General features: G+C 34.7%; 1 protein-coding gene across 16 annotated transcripts in view; it reads right to left on the bottom strand.

The window, feature by feature from the left end:
* Rbp (RIMS binding protein) overlaps positions 1–17817 on the bottom strand; it is a 390147-nt gene that overhangs the window by 67688 nt on the left and 304642 nt on the right. For 13 of the 16 annotated variants that reach the window (XM_083128480.1, XM_083128484.1, XM_083128482.1 and 10 more), the window contains 4 exons: positions 17449–17551; positions 14002–14206; positions 8163–8288; positions 918–1126 (listed from right to left, as the gene is read on the bottom strand). In XM_083128480.1, coding sequence (XP_082984606.1) covers positions 918–1126; positions 8163–8288; positions 14002–14206; positions 17449–17551 — 643 coding nt within the window. The remainder of the gene's footprint in view (positions 1–917; positions 1127–8162; positions 8289–14001; positions 14207–17448; positions 17552–17817) is intronic. The other 3 variants (XM_083128486.1, XM_083128485.1, XM_083128487.1) reach the window with 3 other exon arrangements.

Genomic DNA, 17817 nt, shown 5'->3' with positions numbered 1-17817 from the left:
AACATTTGCACATAAAAGTTACAATGAATTTATATGTATATTTCTCACTTTTACATGATGTCATGTTCAAATCAATAGCAACAAATTTGTAACTTTTCCTTAAAATTCGAATGCACTATTTTCTCATATCTACACTTACAATATGTATCTTATTCTAACTTATTGATTAACAGTATTGAGTGGTACTTGGTTGGGAAACATGTAAACAGACACCCTGCAAATAAGCAACATGTGAAAAAATAAGGACAATTGTGTAGAATCAATACCATTGTATGGACTTTGAGACATGTTACACAGTAGATCATCTTTAGAAACAAATTATTGTGACTCTGTGAACTATCTTACAAGTAAGGTGGCAGTATTTCAGTTGTTTCATGCAGTTGTTCCAAGACATTGTTGAAATCACTCACCCTGAGAATCGAACCACACGGAAGTCAGATTCCCTACTGATTGGACCACAGCAGCTCTTACTATCAAGACTGGCCTGAAGGAAATTGGCAAGGATGGTCAAGTTGATGCAGCACAAATTAGTTGGTCAACAAAACAGTTTTAAATCTAAAAACACAATGGTTTATTGATGGATTGATTTGGTTCATTTTACTTCGCTTTTCTGCCACTTTTGGCTAATCGCGAAGATGAAGGTAAGTGGTGATATGATGAAACTAACAAAGGGACACTTACAAAGAAGACCCATGCCCAGGCCAGGATTCAAACCTGGGACTCCTCCTGGCATTGTAACATGCTGTGCTAACCACCACTCTGTCATGGGGGTCTGGGAAGAAAAGAAAAAAAAAGGTATTGATCCTACCCAACATAAAGCACATGCAAAAATAAATTGTATGTGGTTTACAACACTGAAACACACTAGAAATAGAAGGAACTAGCATTATTTTAACAAGACTGCATTAAATACCAACCCGAGTCGAATCAACGCCTTCAACAAGAGCCCGTGTCCGCTCCGTAGCTTTAACCGTTGTCTTCAATACTCCATCTACATAAACATGGTAACTCTCAATTGTTCCTGGTGGACAATCTGGTGGATTCCAACCAATGAGAATACTCTTGTTTAACTGCCGCTCTAGTGTAAGTTGCTTTGGAGCCGGGACTAACACCGAGAAGAAGAGATCTGGTCAACGAGGGACATGATATATGTTACTACACCTACTGGTGCGAGAAGCCATGAGCGTGCATGATGGGGAAGTGAAAAAGTATCAGAAAAAGTTCAAGAGAAAAAGTTTTTGAATTAGCAGAGCACAATAATCATCACACATAAGCCAAAAACAAGCCAAACCCTAATCACAGTGCTCTTCTTTGTGTATTTTTTCACAATTTTTTTTATAAAATTTGAATTTCGGACTATTTTTAGTTAACATTATTTTCCAATATAGATTTAAGATTATTGAACAAGTTTCACACTTTGAAACAAAAAGCTTAAAGAACATCCATAGCAATTTATCGAAAATAAATTGAAAGAGAATTTAATCATACAGCATTCATCCATTTAAGATAAATTTTGTCTTGTATCAAATGTTTAACTACAATGCCAATACAGGATATATAGAAGGACAAAGTAGAATAAAACCAAGAACATGCATTCCATGTCTATATTTCAAGTACTGTAACCTTTAAATTCATGCCTGATAGATTGAAACTACATATAGAGCAACCATTAAAAAATATACTCTCAAAAGTAAATTATACATATATGTAATTTATATTGTAATGATAATGCAATTTGGCAGAAAAAAAAATTACATGCATCTACACAATAAATTTTGATATTTCAAAGTACCAAAAAACTGTCAAATACCTATGAACTCAATATTTTCAGGCAAATATAAAAAAAATGTTCCTTAAATATTAACTAGTATAAACTATTAATCTACTATATCTCTAGCTAGTACTTAAAAGAAATTTAATCAATTTCAGGTATCACGGACAGACCATCATGCAAAACACGTGAACGTGCACAACTTTCTCTATAAAAATTATAATTTTAATCTAGGCAGACAATCATTAATGTTCAAAACAAGTAGCTTATTTTAAAAGGTATTGTTGAGAATGAAAATAAAATTATGTATCAAAACTGTTGATCTATTGTACACCAAAGGGTGAAAACAATTAAATGTTACTTCTGGTTACTTTTGTTTATTTGTTTTATAACAATGACTTTGTATACTCAAATACAAAGCTCATTATATGGTTGATGTAAGTAACATTGGTTAACTGTTCTACTTAGTGGCATTGTAACATAAAGGACATTGGAGTGGAAGAAAGTGTCAATGGCTTTTGTTAAAGGTGCCGCTATCATCAGCTAGAAGAGCCTGACATAAAGTTAATAATTTTATAACAAAAGAAAACAAAAAACAATCATAGTTTCTACTAATCTCTGAATACTTATATGGAAACTCTTACATTTACATAAAACACAATAGCAAGATTGCAATAAGTGCAGTCACACATTAAGTCTAAATATCCGATATATTATGCAAAAGGGTCCCGGGTTCGAATCCTGCTCGGGCTTGGTTGTTTGTGAATGTCCATTCATCAATTTCATCATTTCATCACTTATCCCCATCTTCGCAAATTAGCCAAGAGGCACAAAATGCAAAGTAAAATAAACTAAATCAATCAATATTATGCAAAAGGTTTAATTGTATTTAATTTTGTGCCAACATTGTGATAACTATTTTAATATTCCAATTATATTTCTCAAGTAATTCTTTGAGTATTAAGTAAAAGTTGGGTTGATTGATACAATGGAATACTAACTAACTAACATAACTAACTCTCTAGCCTTCTTAAACCTGAAGGTTTATGGCTGCAGCAACACAAGCCTTCCATTTGTCCCTATCCTGGGCAAGATCAATCCAATGGAATGTTTATGTACCAATGGTTATAAATATTCTGAATTTAACTTTTAATTGTTACAATTGGTAAGAATGGTATTGGTATGGTATTGGCTCAGCTCTAGGTGAAAGTTATCTATAATAAGAAATATCTATGCATGATCTATGATTAAAATCCAGGATCTTTAACATTAACCGCTAGACCACTAATCTGATCTAGTCTTCTTTTCAATACAAATATCGTAAGGCAATGAAATAAGCAAATTAATCAGTACTCTACTGGACACTTATTGGTCAATATTCCTATAAATAGCCTGTTAATTTTGTGCAAAATTGTTCCCTTCTGTTATCTTTATATTGAACATGAAAGTATAATTCATGTACATTGGTATTTTTTTAAAACAAATGTCTAAATGCAGTTTCTATTTCTATGGGCAAATCCTATTGCAGTTGCCTGGTTATGTACATTAATTATGGAGGTGAATGAACCAGATTTTTCATGACATATTTATAACTTTATATCGAAGAGTAGACTATTGGTTACTGGTTCCTATTGATAAATATTATCTTGGTACTTTATCAGTAGCAGCAAACATTTTGTGTCAATTGAGATTAAGGAAAGGACTGATTAATCAGTAATATACTGGTGTAGACCAATAAAAGCATATCAGCATGTTGGTTGGATCTGATATATCTATAAATATTCTGAAATTTAGTGCAGAATTTCTGAAATTTTGTCACAATTTTTATGAATATAAACATGTAATTAATATGCCCTGACTTTTTAAAGTAAATGTCTAAATACACAGTTTCTTTTCCAATGGTAATTTCAATGCATTACACACACCTTATATTGGAAGTTAACGAACTGTTTATATTCTTCAAGGAGCATTTTCAATTTTATCTCAGATCAGAATAATTTTGATTATCGGTATCGCGATATCAATAGTTATCAGTATCTGCAAAAAAAATCATATTTGTCCATCAAAAATGTATGTATGTATGTGTCCATCTGTGTGTGTGTAACCCATATAAAATTATCAGCACTAAAGGTCCTTTCAAATGGGTTAAGAAGAGTTTGTGTAAATGGATCATAGCACCCTTGTGAATTTGTTTGGACAGCATGACTGGCTTGACGAATGCTCCATGAAGACATCACTCACCCCGAATCCTACAAAACCTAGCACATGAGCATTCAACACACCACATGGTACCCAGTGGTCATGCGCAAAGGGGTCTTAACTGATAAACCACTGATCCCTATTTTGTTTCTGACATTGCAAACATCGCAGTGCGCTCAAAATAAACACAAATTTTGACAACACTGTAACATGTTGAGATTCAATATAAAGCATATCTGATTCTGCACCTCACTTCGTACTGAAGTAACTGCATTAGTCATGCCACCCTTTCAAATTAATGAAATGATTTCTGCCTAGTAATAATCTCATTAAGGGTGTAATTCAAAATGAAAAATAAGTACATTCAGTTGGTAACAACCACTATCTCTAGCATCTTGGTTACTCTACAACCTGAAACATATGTTCACTAATTACTTTTTTATATGCTAATTCTATACACTTGTATTATATATGCAGAATTCAGCATTGCTCGCTATTAAGTCAGATTGGTGTGCACGCTCACTGTCCTCACCTTTAGTGTCTGTCCACAGCAAGTCATAGAAAGTTGCTGCGACATACATATCCAATTGCAAAGTAAATATATTAATTCATACTCATGGGGAAAAACACGATTGGTCAATTACTTTTACAAACAACACTATTCTGCATTACTTAGTAAGTGTCTTCGCCTGAAGATTTTGGTAATACTGCCATTCTTGTATCATAATGACAATTTGTATAACCAAAATCAATATGCAAAGAAGTTATTAAGTAACATGATATAGTGGTGTTTGCAGAGGTAATAATGATATTAATCTCATTACGATAGTTCTCTTGTCCATACACTGCATCTAAAGGATCACTGTTCTGTTTCATCTGATAGTAATTTTGTCATTAATATCGTGAATAAATACTTCATAAAAATGAGTAAAATTTTACTGAAAAACACATATCTTCCAAATAGTAATGTTACTGGTATCAATAATTGAATCAACAGCAAATTGGATATTTGATAATAATCATACAAATTTAATTAGGAAGGAATTGAAATTATGATATTTTAAATTTAGGTCTTCAGTCAAAAAGCCTTATCAAAATCACTTTTAAATTCATCCTAGAATTCTATCACAATATATAGTTTAAAACAGTTTACTTCTTTACCAAAGTTCCCCATATTATGTGATCAAACTATAAATTAAGAAATATTATCTATCAGTTACATATGTGCTTACTTATTTATTTAAACAACAACTCTAAAATGATGAAGCTTGTAATTTTGAAATGCTTTTGATTTACATCATATTAGTTTGAAATGGCAAAATTGTTAACCATATATTTAAATGAAAGTCTGCCTCGGGTGTCAATATATTATATTTTACAAATAGTCAAGTGATGGTTAGCATCATCATCATAACATCAACTCTCATTACTACTTTCCCTGGCTTTCTGCACCGAAGTTGACTATTTCTGACTAAATTGGGGTTTCAATTGTTTCCACAGAGGACTGAGTTTTAAAATAGACTGGAAATTACCTTGGATGGTGTGTCATTAGATATTCAGTAAGCTTTCCTACATATTATCATTAAAATTACTGTTTGTATGTAAACATTTATATACTACCTAGGTATACTGGACACTCTTAACTTCTTTTCAAAATACTTAATGAACAGAGTTCCTCAAGAAAGAAATCAACTCTGTTAAATTTACAGATTTTAGATTTTTAGATTGAATTTGTGCATGTTCTTAATCATGAAAAGTTTTCTAATAATGCATATTGTGGTTTTTAATATTTTTTTAGATGACAAGTAAATACTGTCTTTCTATTCAGAATTACAGGGAGTGATCCTTTACTGCAAAATAATGACTTCAAATTACAAAAATGTTACCGCTGGGATTCTGAAAGTCAATACTAAATCAATATAAATAACCTAGATCTAATTGTACTGCTTTCTTTCAATCAATATTCAGAAAATATTTTCATCTGTGTTGTTTCAGTTGGTAATATTTTTTTTTACCCAAAGGTGCTTCCAAGGCATTTCAATTATTTGAAGAAAGAAAATCAAATTTAATGTCAAACTTAACGATCATAGAGAAAATATGAAAACTAGTTTTTTCCCATTTATATCCAAGCACACATTAGGCACATAATTTTCTGTAACATACTTAGGTGTATGGGGTACACTTGTCACCTGACCCTTTAACTATCTTTAAGGTATGAGGTACACCATGAATTATACTGCATGTCTGTGGAAAGAGCAGATGGTGGAGAGTGTTAGGAGAGGGGACAAGATTGGAACACCGTGAAAAGAGAGGAGTGGTGGAAGACCAGAAGAAAATGGAGAGGTTTGACTCCTATGCTGACCCAGCCAGATATAGGAAATGGCAAAGGATGATGATGAAGCATGCTGAATGCTCTTTGTCTTTCTTCTAAGATCAGCTGCAATTTTCTGCTCCACTTCCTAAGTGATAATATTTTAAAATTAACATGAGTCACATCCTTGGCGGACAGTCCCCCCCCCCCCCCCATGTCATGTTCACTTTTGTCACTAACAACACATAACACATATCCTCCCCTTCCTCACTAACCAACTTCCATATAACATCAGAATCTGCAATGTGCTCTGTCTTTCTACGCTTTGATATTTTTCTTGTTACGTATTTAGGCACATGGGGGACAACAATCCCCCAAACATGCCACTGGTGTTAACTATGTAATATTACATGACTTAGAACAACACAGCTGAGCTAAGAACAAAGACAAAAAAAGAATATTCAGCTACACAAAAGCAGCCACATGCCATATAGTTCACAGTGTTGCAATCTCACAATGAATATCAATGGGGGCCACTAGTACCCCATGTCCCGAATGGAGGATTAATGTGAAAACTTTGATGAAACTTTACTAACTGTATGAAACAACTTAAGTGACAGGTGTGACATAGCCAGAGTTCTAAGATATCAATTACAGTTTTAATACATCATCAGTATTATGCAACTGCTTATGGTAAACAGAGCATTAATTGGTACTACATTGGTACTGCAAAAGTTTATGGGAGCAGGCATACAGTTAAAAGCTTGATCTGAACTACTGTGCAATAAGCCTTCACCATGAATCAAACATGGTACTGCACTCATATTAACTATAAAGTATAATATCTACATAACAACAATTATTGTTATGTATGTAGTCATATATCATACGCTTTGGAGGTAATGGAACTAGTTAGTCACATACAGCATTAATTGAATATATGCAAACACATATGCAAGTGGTTTTATCAGTATTAGGTAAATTGTATATACGTACTTTAGGAGTAGTGGCAAAAATTCCATATTTATATATCCCTACAATCACTGGCGTATGCAGAAAAGGGGGGGGGGGGCTGAAAGGTCTACAGCACCTTCCAAAATTTTGAGAAAATCAACATTTTGAAATAAAAGCAGTCAAGAACTCCGGAAAACCAGAGTGGTAAATGAGAGCAGCTATTCTCTATCCACATTTGCAGACCCATAACCCTTTCGGAAAAAAATCCTGCATATGCCAGTACCTACAATATATTATTAGTCTGCAATCATGGTATAATATGTTCTAGAATGGTCTCACTCTATGATTTTGATCAAACCAGTTGTGGAATATTTAATTATTTTATAAGTTCCCAAGTTCCCCATTAAAACATTCCTTGCTCATTGTTCAAATTCAATTTTCTATCAATAATGAGATAGATAACAGTAAAATTTATTAAAGCAGAATCTCTAATAACAAAAATTCCCACATTACAACTGAAACAACACAAGAATGATTGACGTTGACAGTGAGTTTCAGTGAAAAATGTATACCACTTACCTAGTCACTTACTGGTCATACAAAAATATATTTTGAAAAATGTTGAATGTATGCATGCATTTTGAAAAGAGTTGCCTACAATCATTGCCACAAAAAAAGGTCTAATATGAAAAAACAAGTTTGCTATTAATTTACCAGAAAATTCTTGATAAAAATTCTGACTTTCCTAAACAAGCTAGAAGTGTCAGTAATGTAAAAAAGTATCTTTGTAAAGTCATATAATAAGTAAAAGAATGCATTTTTAGTATTCAAGTTTCTAGGTAAATGTTGCTTTATGCATACCAAATGTAGAAAAAAAGAGTTTTGTGTTTTGGAATTAGATAATGAATAATGAACAAGAAAAAGTACCTGGACCTTCCCCCATTTGGTCATTCAAAGCTTCCTCATCCTCCTCCATGATGTCTTCTAAGTCAATGTAATTGTATTCTGCCATTCTCTTAGCATACGCTTCATCTAGAAAAGGCCAAAAATCAACTACAGATGTATTATTATAGCAATGCTATTCTTTCTATTAAAGGAAGGGTTATTTGGATAAAGAAGAATGCATCTGATTTTAGAGAAGAGAAATTGCAAGGGAGAGATGAAAGTGGCTACATAAGCAGCTGCATGATTTTAAAGCTGTCTCCACATATAATACCGACAAATAACTTTCTTTCCCACTGGTAATCAGTATACAATGAGAAATTCTTAGCATACAGAGAGCCATAAAAGGATTTGTTTATGCCAAAACTTTTCCAGATACATGAATCTTTTTTATCCAAATACTTTATCCTAACACATAAGCACATGCAACACACCATATTAGCTGGAACAAACTATTGTAGTGAAATGCAATATGAGAATTTTAATATTTCCAGGATTATATGTGCTCTTATAAAAATAACACTATTTCAGTTACATTCATTTGAATTTACATCATAACACAACCTGTAACCTAACAGCAAGCACTCCCAACCTATATATTTTTAAATACATACAACTTAACCTTGCTTAAAGGTTTTTCAGTGTCCTGTGGATAAAGAATTAAAAATGTAAAAAAATGCAAAATCTATGGAAAAATTGTAATTTTTCTTTCTGCATTGGGACTCAAAAATTAAATGTAATAAAATGGAAAATATTACAATCAATTTTGACACACACACACTCAACCTTTGTCGAAAAGTTACAGGATTGATGTTTTAAATTCCCAAATTGTGATATTCAAACATGCAAATTGGGAGTTATTCAGTCACCTGACATGTGTTGTGAATAGTCATGTCCTTGGAAGTGGTTAACATAACCACCACCAGGTGGCAGGACTGCACCTAGCAACATACTGTCCGCCGTGTTAATTCATTTATTTGGAGTTACACAAGTGACATGATGTATATGGGGTTAGAGCAGAGAGTTAACATTAAGTTCTGGGGAAAACATCTATGGAAACATGGAACATGATTCAGCAAGCCTATGGTGGAAACTCATTATTAAGAGGCCATGTGTTACAATGGCTCAAGAGGTTTTGTGAGGGCAGAGTTTCAGTGGAATATGATCTGCTTTCAGACCAGTTTTCAATGGTATGTAACGCTAGGAACTTACTTCAAGAAGACTATTATGTTACTGTCCGCATGATTTCAGATGAACTGAAATTGAATAGCAATGTGTCTCACCGATTCTTACGTGACATAAATTACAATTTTACTTACATTTTTTTTGTGAGTATAATATGTTCTCTTCAATTACAACGTTTTGAGAGATAACTTCTCTCTTCTTCAGGTTTCAGTATTTTATAAGCAATTCATAAAGTCATAGTTTCGTCAAAATATTTCTTCCATAGTCATCAGGATTAAGGGTTAGGTGAAATGCAAGCAGGAAAAAGTATAGAAAGATCGATTACGCACTGAAAATTTACTTGCTTTAAAGCCATCGTTTACCAAAGTTAAAACCTATAATACAAACTTATTTGTCCTGTATGAATTTCTAAAAACTGTAAAAACCTTTAAAATTCTAAAAACCATTCACTATTTCACAGTGAAGTTGTCTGAAACGAGCTTCCCTTGCTTATAAAACACTGAAACCTGAAGAAGAGAGAAGTTATATCTCGAAACGTCGTAATTAAAGAAAACGTATTATACTCGCAAGAAACGTAAGTGAAATTGTAATTTATATTGTTAATCTTGTGAGTAATTCGCACATAGTAAATATGAACGTTCTTACGTGATGATTTATGAAAATGGAAGCTTAATTAAAAAATCGTCTCTCACACACCAACAGAGGAAATGAAGAAAACCAGAAGAACAATTGGTATTGAACCGTTGCAAAAGGCCAGAAATGCCGGAGATGTAAGTTCATGCTACAAATATAACCCTCAAACTGGTAAAATGCTGAATGGCAAGGCCACAGTTCATGAGTCTTGAAGAAAGGAAATTGGCAACCATCAAACAAACATGATGTTGATCACATTTACTGACACAAGAGGTGTGATGCACTATGAATTTCTGCTTCAAGGACAAACGACCAACCACGACTTTTACATTGAGGTACTGAAACATTTGCGTGAGGCAATTTAGTGCCACGGACATGACTTATAGGCATCTGGCATTGGGTCCTCTTGCATGACTATGCAAGGTCCCATACTGCTGTATTGGTACCTCTCTTTCACATCCTCCATATTCACCCGATAGTCGCTGTGGAATTTCTTTGTTTTCTCATGGGAGAATGCTGCTGAAAAGAAGCGATATCAAGATATTCTAACTATCCAAAATGCAGTGGTGAGAAGCATCCCAGAGGGAACTACTAAGGTCAAAGCATTTCAATTTTCAATGTACGAGTAAAGATGCAAACACTGGGTGTTAACGCAACCAGAATAAAGTTTTAAATAATTATACTACTTCTACTCTACAAATCAAGGCAATATGATGATTACACAGCAAGTTACTCCAAAAAGGGGATGTGTGGGGAGGATACTATAGCGCTGCAGTAACCAAGTGTAATTTCATAGCAACCTTTCTTTCAAAATCACCTACTGTTTTGTGGCGCTTTTGGCAGTGTTCTCTTTGTGTGTTTAGGCTTGGAATCAGTCTTAGCAGGCAATTGTGATTGTTGTGCACGAGTCCGAACAGCACCTCTTTTTGTTTTAGAATTGTTGAATGATTGTGGAACTATCACTTTCAGCATGCAGAAAAGAAAATAGTACAAGTAATAAAACAACACAGACACAAACAAATGATCAACAATTTCTAATCAAGATAGGAACCAAAACAATTTTTAGAAACAAACCACATGAAAACACAACATTTATCATGCAAACTATCTTTAATAGTAATAAACAAATTTAATGAATTTGTATAAAAGAAACACTAATGTTAAGGCTAACATACATAGGCCTCCTTTACAAAAAATTAACGCTGTCGAGCAGCATGCACTTCATTTCAACCATGAATTGTTACCTATTTTATTACATTTATTGTTATTCAATTATATCAGAAAAATTTGCCTAATGGAGAAATAATAAATTTATTGAAGATGTTAGAGTAGGAAATATTCACCAGACAACAAGAGAAATTCAAATATTTTATGATATTTAACACATGTTCAGCAAGTGCATCAAAGATGGCATCCAGACTGCAAAACTACCAGATCAGATCAGATCAGATCAGATCAGATGAGCGGGTATGACATTTAGCTATAATACTTGCTGTCTTTGAGTTGGGGGTAGAACGAGATGGGATCTGTCAGAAGCATTGAGGTTGGGTAGCTGTTGGAGACAGTTTGGAAAAGTGAACAGGGTTACGAGGAAGTTGATTGATTTGGTTTATTTTACTTCACTTTCTGCCACTTGTGGCTAATCACAAAGAGTGATGATATGATGAAATTGATGAAGGGACACTCGCAAAAAACACCCTAGGCTGGGATTCGAACTGGGACCAAAACATTGTAGCATGCATGCTAACCACTCCCCCACAGAGGTCGGTGGGTAGAAAAAAAAGGTCCATCAGTCAGTAACTTTCCCCTACTGTTTGCCATATCCACCAAACTTTATACCTCTGAGCTCACATGTTGCAGTCCACTACCAGCTGTAACAGTACTGACTACGTGTTCACTTCATTTGTAACCATCATCTTATTTTCATATCTCATATATAGCACTGGTGTCTGAATGCCATCTTTGTTCTACACACACCAGCACATTACCCATTCCAACCCTATTTCCTTCATCTCCAAACATATATATATGTGTTCACAAACACCTGTCGCAATACCTGTGATTGCAAATTTGTTATACTGTATTCTGGACAGATTCAAATATGTCATTTCTAACATTTCCAGCCCTTAGAGAACTTGATCGATTTTAATATCTTGGGTGCATCAGCACAGAGGCTATTTTTGCCCACAACACAATATGGAGATAAACCCCTCAATTATAACAAAATTTAGACCAGGACCCTAACCAGAAAATAAAATATGTCTGTTAAAACTTCCTAACTGAATTTTTTAAACTGATACATTTGTTCACTACATTGATTGAATTGAAAATATTTGGGTGCTATTTTCACCCATCACACTACATGGGGACCAGCCCCTTACTGTAACTAAAATCAACCATAACTCTGAAAATGTTTCTGCGGATCAGCTTTTAGGCTATTTTCACCCATCACACTATATGCAGACAAGTCCTTTACTATAACTACAATCAATTATGTCTCTGAGGACTAAACTCTTTTTACCTAATTAACCCTGTGTTGGTCGTGCACGGTATCTCGTTCTGGGTGTGTGATTTTAACGTCGTTATTTATCAATGACTGTCTTGTCAAACACCCTCCCTCTGTCTAGCTGAGTTTCTAACCTTCCCCGCCAGGGGTCCCGGGTTCGAATCCTGGCTTGGGCATGGATGTTTGAGAGTGTCCATTCATCAATTTCATCATATCATCCTCATCTTTGCAAATTAGCCAAAAGTGGCACAAGAAGCGAAGTAAAATAAAGCATTTCAATCTTTACCCCACAATTTTGTTTTCAGTGTTAGTAAGATATTCGAGCCGCTATGGAGGGTTTGTTGAAGCCACTTGCTGTCAGTTCATGTGCAGCTATAGGTGTACCTAGTTTTCACTGATAATCTGATATGTCATTCCATGCCCGACTAATGGAGAGTAACTTTTTATAATTTTATAGAATTTCAATTTTTATAGTTTTATAGAATCTCAATTGTTGAAAGAAAAGACCTAATCGTAATAATTGATGATTTGGCATTTTAGACCATTAATTTGGCTTATTTTAAAAACCCAGTCTCCGAGACCATGCACGACCATCGACGTAACTTTTCTCGTGCAACCCACGAAGGGTTAAAAGCTGAGGCTGTAAAGGAGCACTCAGCACACATATAGACAGGACAACATATAACCCTACATAGTATCATAATGGTCATAAGTCCAGATGCCAGAGCCTCGTTAGCCTGCAAGACTGCAGATACTGGGATGTGCTACATGTACGTGAGAAAAGCACTAAGTTGCTGACCAAGGCAGATTTATTAAGAAATATAAACACTTAACAATTAATGTTACTTGGTCAGCAACTTAGTGCTTTTAATATGAACACAGGGCTTAATTATATCACTATGTAAGTGAAGTTGACATTTAGGTGTCTTTCCAAAGGGCCACCCCTTGCACTTCACCTTAGAGAACTATCTGACATTTTCTTTGTTTTTCATTTCCTCATTTTCAATACGGCTACATTTTTACATTGAAGTATGAATTAATGTACACTAGACTCTCGCTAATCCAGCCATTCCTTGCACATATGGGTGCCGGATTCGCGGAAGTGCCGGATTATTGAGAGGGTCGGAAATTACATACTACTATGTAGTTTAAACACATAGGGACTATACAGGCTGTACTTTACGTGTTTCCTTTAAGAAGCCATAGTATGTACTGAACTTTACTGTAAGAAAGTCACAATTTCAAATACTGTACGTATGTATAGCATTGTTTAACATTTTTAACTAACAACATTGTTGAACACGATAATTCATTGTTGTGCGTGTCATTTCTGCTTGAGTGACTACAGACCGGATGTGGGCTGAACTATTGAGGGCCGGATTAGCGAGAGTCTAGTGTATTTCTGTACTGAGTATTCATTCACATTCTGGGGGTAAGATTAAAGCCTTCGAGAAGAAGAAAATTAAAAGATTGAGAAAGAACAAGACAACATGAACTCACCTATCATTAAATTCTGCAGATCCTCTACGTAACTGAAGTCAAGGTCTTGAGGGATAGAGGTTACCATGCTGTCGTCTGCATCCCTCAAACCCAAAACAACTGACTGGTGAAATTCCAAAAGATCTTCGCCTATGAGTTTTTGAACATAATTGGATGGTACCAAACCCCTCCTTCCATCTAGCAACTCTGCATCGTAAAATCCATCCTATTGCGAGAATAGTGTGCATTATAATTTAATACAATGAAATTCAAGGATTGTAATATATTATTCTCAACATCAGAGATATTTATGGAAAAAATCACACCTGGGATTACACGCTCCAAGAATCAAACGCAGGTCTCCCACTTGTCAGTCAGTCCTAAAAACTAGACCACAAATGTGGAACCTCGATTTTATGTTTTTCAGAGGACCAAGAAGAAAAAACTTAAAATGCAGGAAAATGTATAATTTGGGAATGAAAAACCAGAGTTTCACTGTATTTTGTATGCATATTCCACACAAAATAATGTAAAACAATAGTTATATGAATTGTAAGTTAAAACCCTAACCATCTATTCATATTGCAGTTCCGCATAGCATAAAAGTATTTACTGTTGTTGTCAATAACTTTTACTAAACTTTACTACATATATTAGGGAAGAGCTGATACTGATGCTGATCCATCATGATCAGTTGATACTAGTTGTGTCAGTTTGTGAAAATATTGGTTCACATTTAATAATAGATACTGGTTGATGATTTCGGTATACTTTGGGCTTTGCAAAATGCCACACAACACTTTTACAGTCTAATTATCCTGAAAAGTATGCAACATGCATAATTAAAATGGATTTTGTACCAGTATAATGTGCCAAAAGTGAATTTCACAATTAAGTGACAGCTAATTTATTATTTTGATTATCTAATCTGTCATTTTTCGCATATTTTAAACTGGTGTAGAATACTTACATATTAATATTTGAAGTGCTCGGGGGTACAACATGGTAAGTAACATTTTGGTCATTTCTGAGTGCATTGAGAAGAAAGGTTAGAGTCACTCGGGGTAATATGCCTAACTTTTTCTTTTGGTGGTTTATAGCTTCGTGAAATGAACGAATGTCGCAATGAAAAAGATGTCAAATGAAAGCTGCATGTTTTGTTATTGTTACCTATAAGTTTTATTACTGTAAGTCTTATAGCAAAAGAACCACATAAAAATAAACAGATGAACGTCAATTTGGGCAAATCACCCCATGTTCAGGGTAAAATGCCCACCCATTAGGGGTAAAATGCCCAATACAAGAAACAATTGTTGTAATGCTTGACATGACATATTTAAAGAAAAATAATAAACAGCATTAACTGGAAGATTATTAACGTTTGTTTCGTAAACAGAACATCATTTGTATAGACAAGCATAGCGTTTCTAACAACATTTATTTTGAATTTACAATAGCCTCTTTTACTGTTTACATTTGTGAGAAATTGCATTGCACTTTGGACACATGGACGTGAATTTGATACATATTTCATTCAACCACATACTACAACGACTACACAGGATCCAGTCACATTGTGGTCCTTTCTTATCATGATAATGCCCATGGGCATATTGTACTTAATTTCTGTGGGCATATCACCCCACAGCTACAAGCAGAAAATTGAATCATTGGGTTGGCAACTCTGAACACCATGTGGTAGTTTCACTCTGCAGATATGTTTCCCTGACTCTTGATCTTTATGCCAAATATAATTCAGTTTCTTTCTGTCTTGGGAATATTATTCCACACAGTTAATACAGCAACGTCCAAAACATTAGTACCTCAAAAATTGTCTTCTTACCTCATGAAATTAACCCTGGATGGCTTCAGATTTTCCTCACAAGCTCCAAACCTGCTGCCTTCTCTCACCACGGAGGGTGCTTTCAAACAAGAGTTGGAGACTTGCCATAACATTAACGTTGCACGAGATAGGAGGGGGTGGGCATTTAACCCCGATGGGCGGGCATATTCCCCCGAGTGACTCTATTAGAAGCCATGCTGTAGATAAATTGTTTTCGTGTTGTGTTTACCAATTTCAGAAGGCACCAAGTCCAATACAAATTGTATAACATGACAATTTTCACTCGAAAATTGAAGGATGGCTCATTTTACTTTGTAACTCAAAAATAACCACAATGTAGCTTACCACGTTTTACACCAAAGCCCTTCATTTATAAATATTCTGAACAGCTTTAAGTTTTTACAATGTATATCTGTATGGGCATGGTATGAGTATGGATTTAAAGTAGTACTGGCTCAGTTCCAATTTCACAAAAAAAATCAAGAGATTTTTACAGAGTAATAAAATTGTTCACACTTGAAAATGGTGTTGATTGCCTAAAATTATATATTCAGTGCTTCGGTTATCTAAATGGTCACTGCACGCCACTGCCTGAAGTTGATGTTTTGTCCTAGTTACTTAGAATCTTTCTTGAGCTAAATGTATTGCAGAAGGGCACATTAAGTTGCTAAAAGGTCGTTTGTTATTAAGTCTGTGTTCATCTCAGGTCACATTATCCGAAGTGTGGGGAAATAGAAATTTGTTCTCCGATCATGAAACCTGAGACAGCTTATAGATAGCATCACAAGTGGCATGCCCAGGGTTTTCGAAAGGGGGATGGGGCACGTATACTTTTTTTTTTTTGGTAGTTTGGCCTCATTTTGTCAACTTTTCCTGTCTTTTATGTTCATTTTTTAGAAATACTGGGCCAAAGAAGGGGGATTATGACCCACACAAACCTCCTTCCCACCTTGAGCATTGCAATCTTTTATGTAGAAATTTTAGTAAAAAAATGGCTTGACAAGGATTTGAACTGGGTCTCTGGCATAATATGCCATTTTACTACCAACTAAGAGGGATAATTACACACAGGGAAAACAACAGCAAAAAATTGGTTGAAGCCAGGGCTTCAGTTGGTACAGCAATGCCATGGTATGCCCAAGAGCCAGGTTCCAGTCCTGGTTGGGCCTGCATTTTTCACTAAAATTTCTACATTGCACATCCCCTGTATTTCCAAAATCATAAAGTAATTTACAATATCTTAACAAACTGTGTGTGTTTGTGTGTTCTAGTGTGTGGTGCTAATCACAACTGTGAATGTGTGGGCCCCTAACTCAACATTCCCATATGTGCTTTCATGACACAGTGCAATGAACTTTATAAATCCTAACAATGTGAATGTGTCCACCTTGATAATGTTAAATGTGTAAGACAATCTGAAGATGCATTTGCATTCCATATTCACAATATATTTTTGAATATGTCAAGGGTGTGTCTTGAAAATAGAATGGTACTGCAGGAACCTGTGTGCTTACCTGGAACATGTTAATGTGTTAACATAAATTCAGGCGCATATCAAAAACATGACAGTTCTGATATAAAGCCCTTGCAGAAGTAAAAGACAGTGGCATTATTTCACTACTAACCTCATCAATATTTCCCCACACTAACATGTAATCCCCTGCATTGATAGCAAGTTCGGCTTCTGGATTTTCATTGGGCGAGTGTTGAAAAGGATCATACGAGTACCTGAAATAACAACACATATAAAGTAAAGCACAGTATTTACATACAACATCAAATTTTTACAAAGTGCTACTGTACAACATCAACAGGGTTTCACAGCATGAACACAAACAAGTTATCTTGTTAATGTTTAGCATATTAAACCCTCAATTCAATGCTACAAGCCCTAAAAAAAATGCATTTTCTGTACACATGAATGCAGCCATGGATTCATGGTTGCAACCATGAAATAATAATAATGTAAAAAATAGTTTATTTTTATTACTTTA

This window comes from Lepisma saccharinum, chromosome 9 (assembly GCF_977018435.1).
Source record: "Lepisma saccharinum chromosome 9, izLepSacc3.1, whole genome shotgun sequence".
NCBI lineage: Eukaryota > Metazoa > Arthropoda > Insecta > Zygentoma > Lepismatidae > Lepisma > Lepisma saccharinum.
The sequence above is the reverse complement of the archived record's forward strand: the minus strand, read 5'-3'. Positions and strand labels throughout refer to the sequence as shown.